Here is a 9944-nt window from a genome sequence, read left to right as displayed (position 1 = left end):
ACTGCTAAACCTTCCTAAAGTAGTCTGCGGACACAAGTAAGCTCCCACCAAGAAGGATGTCCAGTTTCTACACGCAAAAGAATAATTTGAACTACATTTCGAAAAACACAAAGCCATCTAAAAGGCTTTCATCTGTTTTAACAGTTCCCTTCAAAATTAAAAGGAATATTTATGATCCTGTTATATCGCATTAGGATATATTTTTTTAAATGTCTTGTCATTTAGGAATGATTGCGTGATTTTTTTTTTAAATTTTTTAATAACAAAATAACTCCAACCAGTCCACCACCTTATTATACAAGTCATTATGAATAAACTTGGGATATATACAATCATGCACAAGTCGCTTTTATGCATACCATTTGAAGTTTCAATATTTTTATATTTAGAGAAAGTCAAACACGAAACTTTAAAAACTTATATGGCAGTAAAGTGATTATTTTAAATCTCTTTTGTCACTGGTGCATGATATAATTTAATCATATTTTGACTCCCCACATGAGAACGATTTAACGTTTTTATAATTTTTTTCTTTTACCCACCTCCCAAAAAAAGAAGAAAAAAAGAAAAAGAATGACAAGTTTTATATGTACATATTTGTAAGTGAAAATTTGATCATTACTTCTCCTTCAAATTCTCATGACTTCACCCTCACATCCTTTCCCAAATGTAGAATACAATAAACACTAACGAAGATGCTAAAATTTAGATAACAAATTAAAATAGGAGTTAAGGTCCATCATCACCATCGCCGATCAAATTACAAATATCAGAACACTCTACCAGACTGCATAAAACAAAATTTCCATCATCAAAATTAAGTTCAACTCAAACAATATTTATTAAAGGGATCATGATGTTTGGCAAATTGATTTACACATGGGCTCTGGTTCTGCCACTTATGGAATTTCTAAAAATAAAAAATAAAAATTGGGAGAATTTCTATGAATATTTATGTGATGTCGAATTAGAAGAGTCCAACATGCTACAAATATTTATATGATCTAGGAAATGAGTTCAGAGAACTTGTGAGAAACTTTTATAATATGTGTAATCAGCGGCGGAATCAGGAAATTAAATTAGAAGGGACACTTATTAATTATAATTATAATTTTTTTTCTATAACTAATAATAAGAAGATAATAATAATTTTTGAATTAATATTAAGAACAAAAACTTAAATAAATTATTACAAAAGTATTTCACATAAAATTTTACAATTAATTTCGAGTAAAATCGAAAATAAAGTATTTCATGTAACTAGTGTATTATGGACAATGTAAAAAAGTCATATATTTAAGTCGTAAAATAAATTATATAATGGTAAAATAAATCAATTTTTTACAAAATTTGAATAAAAATTTCATATAATAGTGATATTGCGTCATTATTAACATATGATATCACCAACCAATAATAAAGCAACATATGAAGGGTGAACTCCACATGTAAATATAACTAACACTTTAGTAATTTTTACATATATATAATGAGATTAATTATATTTAGATATCAATAATGATGGATATTACTTTTATATTGAGATTTTTTCACAAAATTTTTTTACATAAAAATATAATTTGTTGCAGTCACTTCATTTTTAATAAAACAATCAATATTATTTTCATAAATTTAAAAATATCCTTGACATTTTATTCTAATTATTATTTTTATTTATATATATATATATGTAAAAAAAAATAAAATCCACGAGAGTAAATGACCCCCAGTGTCACCATGTGGTTCCGCCACAGTGTAATGTTTTGTGCAACCTTTATTATTATTATTATTATTTGATTGGACAGAATAAGGTTTATTAAAGTAAAACAAAGTATAAGACGTGTAGATAGATAACATCAAACAAGAAGGCAAGGCAAAACTAGCATCATTCTTGCAAAGCATATCCAACTAGGCTGATACATGCACTAAAAGCCATTACACCAGAAAAAAAGGAAAACGAAAATTTGAATCCCCAAGAAGAGCAAGGATCGCCTAAATGCTAATAGATGAAACATCTAGAATTATTAAAAAAGGTAAACTACAAACGGATCTTAATAATTAGGTTTAATTCTTATCAAGTTCTATTGAAAATAAATCTGAATAAAATCGTCGTTAAAAATAATTTTTTGTGACTTTTTTGCATATGTCACTAAAAGTTGACAATTAGTGACTTTTTTATCACGGTTTTTATAAATTGTCATTGAAACTTACAGTTAGTGACGTTTTTTTGAGACGAATTTTTCAATCATTGAAAATTGAAAATTAGCGACTTTTTTTGTAATGATTTTTTTAAACTGTCACTAAAATTTATAATTAACGACATTTTTTATAACAAAATTTACAAACTATCGTTGAAAATTAATAGTTAGTGACGATTTTTAATAGTATTTAATAATACCATTAATTATCATAAAATCTAGTGAATAATAAGTTCACTTATTAAAACTTATGCATTAGTACCCTAATCAAAACCATGCCTATGGAAGACCAGTTCTTTGCTGTTTAATCAAAACAATGCCAAGGTAATTCCTAAGGAAGTTTAGGTTAGAGTTCTTTCTTTTTTGCTTATTCTCTTTCATATCAACTCAAAAATACTATTAGGTAAATTACACTGACACTTCCGAAATTTTTGTTTAATATAGATGTCCCCTTCATATTTAAAAAATTACATTTCCTCTCTGAAATTTGTAATCTCATTATAAATTACCTTCTAAATTGTTGATGTCATATTCTAAAATTTTCTAAATGACAATCTTACCCTTTTTCCTACCATTTTTTTCTTTATATTATCATGACTATATTCTATAACTTTCTATCATTAAATTCTACCTAAACATATTCTTATTGAGTGATGATATACATATATAAATTTTTTATAGAATTATCTAACACAATAATATAGCTTAATGGTGATCTTTCACTTTAAAACAAAACACACATAAATATAATTTATATTTACAACAATATCACTATCATAACAATTTTATGACATTTTTTGTATAAATTTTTATACATGAATAAAATTTTTCATTTTTATTTCCACAATTATATCTAGATTAGATCAATTTAATCTAGATATATTTAAAAAGTATAAAATTTGTATAAAAAATTTTACAAAAATTCATTGAATACAACAAAATAAGATAATGTATTGAATCTTTGTATTTTTTTGTATTTGGTGAATTTAAAAAAAAATCACAAAATATTATGCTCCTTAAGTATATCTAGATTTGGTATATCTAAAAAATAAAAATTGCTTAAAATATTAAAAAATTCAGTAAACCAAACCAAACTAAAGAAGATGATTGTTATTTCCCTTGAAATAACATGAACAAAATATCTTTATTATTTTATTATTTTATATGTAAAAAGGCTAAAGGGTAAATATGTCATTCTAATCTGATAAGGGGGCAAGTGTAATTTTTCAAATATGAGTAGAGGATCTGTATTAAACAGAAATCTCAATGGGTGTCAGTTTAATTTACCCAACACTATTTATTGAATTACTGCTCACAACCCTAGATTAAATCAAGGCAATTACACTTTTTACTCCTATAGGTTGATTCAAATTTCACTTTGATATCTATTATTTTAATTTGAAAAATTTGATCCCTGCACTTTAAATTCAGTTTCAATTTAGTCTTTACATTCAAATTGGACGTTAAAAGTAGTAATTTTGTGATAAATGTTAGGGGTTGTTTGGGGTGTCATAAATAAGTGTACTTTTTGACTTTTTGGACTAAAAAGTTGAGGAAACAAATATAGTTGTTTAGGATAACTTTTTGTCTTTTTACAAAAAAATGTGTATTAAAATATTGGATAAAATGACAAAATTACATTTTTACCCCTACATTGTAGACTCATCAGTGACAGGCGGCATGAGGGTAGTACGGCTTGGTTGAAATGGTCCATGAGGCTTCACGGGTACTGTTGGGCCGTGGGGGCTCACCATGAGTCCCGTTTCGATAATCCAAATGTTGAATGTGTAGAACTCGTTGAGTACTATATGCTTATGAAAAATCATTTAATCGGATGTCGATAGCTATGTGATCAAAACAGTTTTGTATGAAATTAATGGACAGTGAAAAATAAACGGTTAAAAAAATCTGATTTGATCACATAGCTATCCATATTCGATCAACGTGATTTTTTATAGGCATATAGTACTCGACGAGTTCTACACATTGAACGGTTTGGATTATCAAAACGGAACCTGTGGTGGACCCCCACGGGCCCAACATTACCCTCTAATTTAATGAATATATATATCTAATTTTCTTTTTTGTTCCTTTGACAGACCAATACGTACTTACGAACAATCAATTCAGTACCAACACTGTCAACTTGCTGGTTTGTATTAAAATATAGTGTAAATTAATTTTTTTATATTTTTAATTTGTGAAAAATGATAATTTTTTAACTTTTTTAGTAACTTTTTGGCTTTTTGAATTTTTTCTAGTATGCCAAACTAGGCCTTAGTCTCTTCAAGTATACACATGAAAAAAATTGACGGTAATTTGGACCAAAGGACCAAATTGAAATTGAGCTTAATTGTTAAAATTGAAATAATAAGAATCAAAGTGAAATTTGAGTCAAATTATAAGAGTGACAAGTATAATTTATCCAAAAATGAACCTTTTCAAACTCCAGAGGTTTATATCATAAAGAATCACTTCTAAAGCCTTGAATTTAACCATTTAAATCCAAAATTGCAGGCAATCCAAACCTCCCTAAAAATCCTGCAAACTTGCCCTCTTGGAAATCAAGCCAAATCTCACACATACATTTCCAAACCCTAGAAGCTTTTCATAGCCAAAAACCACCACAGATCTAATTGTCGGCAGCATCAGGACATGTTTCCTATAGACATCGTCCTACGTCAGAACTATTAATTCCTTCACCTCTTATAGCTAAGCATTATTAGTGTGGATTAGTCGAGTACTATATGCAGCTCACTAGCTGACTTTTGATTAACACGATCAAAAAAAATTCCTAGTTGAAGGTATCCCAAAGACACTGAAGCTATTAAGTACAACAACATTTATGTGCTGAAGTGTATGCTTAAAGTGTTCAAGTAAAACTCTCAATTGATTTGAATGCTCTGCCCACAGTATCCTATATTTCTCCATTTTCACCACTATTCATGTTAATATAGTCTCATATCTAGCTTTAAAAAAAAAAATAATGTTAAGAAGGATATTAAAGAGAGAGCTTAAAGTGGCGACCAGGTTTTTTGTTTTTGTTTTTTGGGTCAGTGAGAAGACTGTAATGGTGATATTTAAATTATTCATATGTTATTCGCAATAGAAAAGAAATGATAAGATAGCCTTGAAGTGAATAAAACATTTTTAGAAAAAAAATGTTAGTGGTGATGATGATGCTAGTAATAATTACGTTGGAAAAACTATATACCAGTATTGACGACTTCGGAACCCCTGCTTGAAAACCACTAGAGGTCTGCAGATACGAGAAGATAAAATAATCAGATTACTTGCTTGACAGAAAAAAAGTTAAAGAAGATCTAGTCCTCCTCTTTCTTTTCTTTCCTTATCTTCTATGTGCCATATACACATGTTTATCTGTTTGACACCAAAAGAAACATTCTTAACATGCCATATATCATGAGACACAATAGAATAGTGGCTACTGTGATGCACATATACGTAAATTGACATTGATCGAGGAGTTAGCAAAATACTAGCCAGGTCCAAATATGTTTAAATTCACACACCATAAAATATATTGAATTATGAAAATGCAGACCAATAGGGAGAGACTTAATATGGCTTAACAATATAGAGAATTCTGTCTTGTAAAGATTTCTTATAAGACTAGTATTAGATTATGTCTTAATTTAATACCAAATTGGACAGAGTTTACACAAAATATATAGAATATGTGCCATCAATTCTTCTTGTAATTATTTAAGAAATGGTCCAGATGTGTGTGTGTGAGTGTTTTTTTTACCAGAAACACACTGCCTCATCTCAATTAGTGTTGGAAGGCAGGCACGCAGGCAGGCATGTGTTAGCGATGATGGAGAATTTGTATGTATGTATGTATGTATTTATGTATGTATGCATCGGTACCTTCTGACGTTAAGAGGGCCTTCACCAGGGGAGCCAACCCCCCCTCGGATGCAAGTGGTGACGCACTTGATGGTGCAGGACTCTGCTTTCCTTGACTTGGGTCGTTGAATCTTAGCCTTCTTGCAGTCCTGCGGAGAAGAAGAGCAATCCCCTGATAGCATCTGCGGTATGTCTGATAGAGTCTCCGCTGCTTGTATTTGTTCAACTGCATTTGTATTTGTACCGCCCACCACCACCCAAAACATTATTGCTACTGCTGCAGCTGCACCTGTTGCTGTTGTTACCAAACCAATTTTAACCCGGCTGCTGCCGCTGCTGCTGACGGCTCTCGTAAAGCACCTGGGCCTTATTCTTCCGCCTCCGCCACTACCCATAATTATGTTGCTGTTGTTGTTCATGCCGCTGCCGTTTACTCCTCCTACTCTTATTCTTGCTCCTACTCCTACTTGATTTTGATTTTGATTTTGTTGTGGGTATACTACTGAGCATCCATACTTGCAAAGATTTGAAGTTGCCCGGTAAACTAACATTCTCTCCTCCCGATCTGGTGCAATGTCAGTCACGAAGCGTTTGTTACTACTACAACTACTATTATTATTATCAAAATTTAAATCGTATTGGAGGTGGAGGTGGACATCCGGTCTTAGATGCTACCAGGAAACACCTGAGATCAGATTTCACTCATCTCTTATCCGAAAAAATATCATAATGGTAAGACCCAAGAGTTCACTTATGATACTTGGGCAGGTTTGGTCGGCTTAGGAGGTTGTCCAAATCCAGTTCAAGTTGTGCTAGGCTCGAATTATAACCCGAAGTTGCTTGCTCAAGCCAAACCCGAGTTAAATCCGAATTGTTTGAATTGTCTGAATTGTAAATGAATTTCAGTTTTATTTATTTATTTATGTTTATTTTTTTACTGTTACATTATTAAATTATTAAAATTAGACTCTATTTACAATTTTTTAAAATTATTTTTTATATAAAAATTCATTAATACTATCAAAACAAATAATTTATATAATGTAAGAGAAATGCCGCTATAATAGTCTTTACAATTTATGAGTGAATAAAAAAAAGTAAGATTTTATGTTATTTATATATATAATATATATTCAACATGATTTAATAATCTAAATTACTTTAATATCATGTAATGACTAATAATTTATATGTATATTTAATATTTTTATATGTATAATTCGGGTTTCGGGTTGATCGGGTTATTTGATGTCTTTGCTTAAGCCCATCCAAATGTAATTCGAACTTTTGAATTTTTGTCTAAACCCATACCGAATTAGAAAATATCTTGTCCCAATCCTAAAAAAATTCAGGATGAATTCAAGTTACTCTGATTGAGCCCGTCCAAATCGCACCCTACCAGTAACTCTATCAAAATGTAATTATCTCTATAAGACTACAAATAAATACATGTTTCTTATATTTAATATCGTTAGTTTGATATGTATTTATATTAATTTTGTCATTTATGCAAGTAGTTTACTCTTCTTCAAATTACTTGAGGCCAATCAATTTTTTAATCCAATATTACGCATTTTATAATGCGATTGTAGATATTATGGCCGTCATTTTTTTTTTTTCTCCTTAACCTTTGTTTGGCAAGATGATGTAAGTTTTAGATGAGATTGTGAGTAAATTATACTTTACACCCATTATTTTATTAAATTCTACTTTAGTCTGTCATTTTTCAATTGTAACAATTAATTCTTTACATTTTAAATCAAATTTCAATTTGTTCATTCCGTTAGTCGGGTGTTGAATTTGCTGACAATAATTGAAGCTAAATTATACTTAACATTTTGCACTTTACATGAAATCTCAATTTAGGTCTCAATTTTTTATTTACAACAGTCAACCTACTATTCTTTTGATCAATTTGTAAAAACTTAATTTTCTTATCTTTTTAAGTTCTCAATTTTTTCAATGTTTAAACCCATCTCCATCGACCACCCTCTCTTGCTACTTCTTATCATTTTCTTCCAATCTACACCCTTTCCCCACTATCACTGGCCACTTCTCACTTTTTTTTGACCACCTTCATCCCTTTTCCATTGGTTGCCCACAATCACCCATCACCACCCCTACCTTTCACCTTTGGTGTCACGATTCTCTTCCGCCCCAATTGAAATAGTGTTGTGACTGGCTAATAGTCCTTCATTGCCAAAAGTGTACACTAGTGATAATTGGAGTAGAATTATCGAAAGCAATACAATTATTCACTTATAGATCCATTCAAAACAGGTGTATAAGAACATAAGATGAATCGTGCATTTTCTTCTTTTAACTTATCAAAATATCTGAAAAAGTACATAGTATTGCAAAGTGTACATGACCTTACAAAGAGTACAAAACATAAATACAGAATCTATTTTATTTTAAAAAGTTGTATATTTCCAAAACTCCTTCAAAACACAACTTCCAAACTATATTACATATGGATAAATCTTATACAAAACAAAGCCTTTTTTAATTTTGTTCTTCGTCACCTATATACATGTAAGAGGAGAGGAGTGCACTATAACCTAACGAATAATATTATATAGCAAAGCGATAAGATTAACCTGGTGCACACAAGATTTACAGACTGACGGAGACAAATATTATCTTAGAAAAAGCAATGTTGTAACGCATCTTGAAATAATCTGTCGTCCTCTTCCATACAGAATATCTTTAACAGGGTAGTAATATGTCATCTTATTTCTCCATTACAGAACATCTGTACTAACAGGATGCAAGGAGTGGATAAGTATTGCAACCATTTGGTTAGTCCCTCGTAATCTGGGATAACTTGTATGTGATTTTTTTTTTAACATTGATTTTCCCAAGGTGAGCACTATAAGCAGCAATGAAGCAGTAAAATTTTATTAGACCTGAAGAGAATGAAATAAAATTAAATAAATTGATCCCCCCCACATCATTTACATATCCTTGAAGACAACAGGGAGGACCGCATTGTGCGATCCTCCCACATCATTTACATATCCTGGAAGACAACAGGGTTGATAGACTGAGGAAATATCAAGTGTTCTTCTCTAAAACCGACAGGGCTGGTGTCAAATAGTTATTTGCTTTGTCAGGTAAGTGTGCTACCTGCATGGATGATACAGAAGATAGATAGAGTTTAAACGCAAGACTCAACAAGCCCAGAGAAAATTCTCAACCAAAGATTAGAGTTTCTCTACATACAAAAGGTAATAATTGATGTCCCTTACCAGCTCATATAGCTCCTTCCCTGGCTCTGCCACGTATTCGTAACATACCTGCTCAGAAACCAGTATACCTTAGCTCCATGCAATTAAAATTGACCTTCTACCAAATATATAATGTTACCCACATCGAAGCTCTTGTTCCTTGCAGTTGAATCGTGCAATGCCTTCACACATATATCAGCCACATCGGCACAGCTGATGCCCTGTATTGATCGATGGTTGTGGGCTCAGTGGTTAGTTCAGTAATGCCCTATTCATCCAATGGGAATATCTTATAATTCTCACCTGAGAAATCCTGTTTCCTTGATCAAAAATGAGGGCACGTTGCCCACCAGGTTCTTCCTGAAAGAAACCATCGTCATTGTATCAGTTTTGCTGTGGAAAACCACCACAAAGCACTCATGAGAAATCTATGTTACTTGGAGCATGGATCGTTCCGGTACATGGAACGGGAACGGGATACACCACATGCTCTAAAATGTGGAACAATAGGAGTAGATTTATATATTTTACATTTAAGAATTTAAGGCACTTCTAGATTAATTTCCTTTTAACTATTAGGTATCCAATAATTTTTTTATTATATATTTTTTTTCATGTAGCAAATTATTTTTATGAAAACTATGAC

General features: G+C 31.0%; 2 protein-coding genes across 4 annotated transcripts in view; both read right to left on the bottom strand.

Annotated features, from left to right (window-relative positions):
• Positions 1-564: 564 nt before the first annotated feature.
• Positions 565-6767, bottom strand: LOC114320303 (uncharacterized). The gene is made up of 3 exons (XM_028267455.2): positions 6090-6767; positions 5413-5457; positions 565-787 (listed from the first exon to the last, which is right to left on the bottom strand). The coding sequence occupies exons 1-3, from the start codon at positions 6617-6619 to the stop codon at positions 730-732; spliced, it is 633 nt and encodes a 210-aa protein (XP_028123256.1). The 5' UTR covers positions 6620-6767; the 3' UTR covers positions 565-729.
• A 1972-nt stretch (positions 6768-8739) lies between these two features.
• HCF173 (high chlorophyll fluorescence phenotype 173) overlaps positions 8740-9944 on the bottom strand; it is a 32881-nt gene continuing 31676 nt past the window's right edge. For all 3 annotated transcript variants that reach the window (XM_082907665.1, XM_082907666.1, XM_028267458.2), the window contains 4 exons: positions 9602-9658; positions 9442-9519; positions 9320-9367; positions 8740-9197 (listed from right to left, as the gene is read on the bottom strand). In XM_082907665.1, coding sequence (XP_082763791.1) covers positions 9126-9197; positions 9320-9367; positions 9442-9519; positions 9602-9658 — 255 coding nt within the window. In that variant the 3' untranslated portion in view covers positions 8740-9125. The remainder of the gene's footprint in view (positions 9198-9319; positions 9368-9441; positions 9520-9601; positions 9659-9944) is intronic.

Source organism: Camellia sinensis, chromosome 15 (assembly GCF_055761805.1).
Source record: "Camellia sinensis isolate YWXY chromosome 15, ASM5576180v1, whole genome shotgun sequence".
In the NCBI taxonomy this organism is placed as follows: Eukaryota; Viridiplantae; Streptophyta; class Magnoliopsida; order Ericales; family Theaceae; genus Camellia; species Camellia sinensis.
This window is presented reverse-complemented; position numbering and strand designations above follow the sequence as displayed.

Coding starts and splice junctions, on each gene's coding strand:
- LOC114320303 (XM_028267455.2), bottom strand. CDS start 6,619: ATGTTAGTTTACCGGGCAACTTCAAATCTTTGCAAGTATGGATGCTCA. Junction 5,458..6,089: donor GGCCCTCTTAACGTCAGAAG/GTACCGATGCAT, acceptor TCGTATCTGCAG/ACCTCTAGTGGTTTTCAAGC. Junction 788..5,412: donor TTCCGAAGTCGTCAATACTG/GTATATAGTTTT, acceptor TGTTTTATGCAG/TCTGGTAGAGTGTTCTGATA.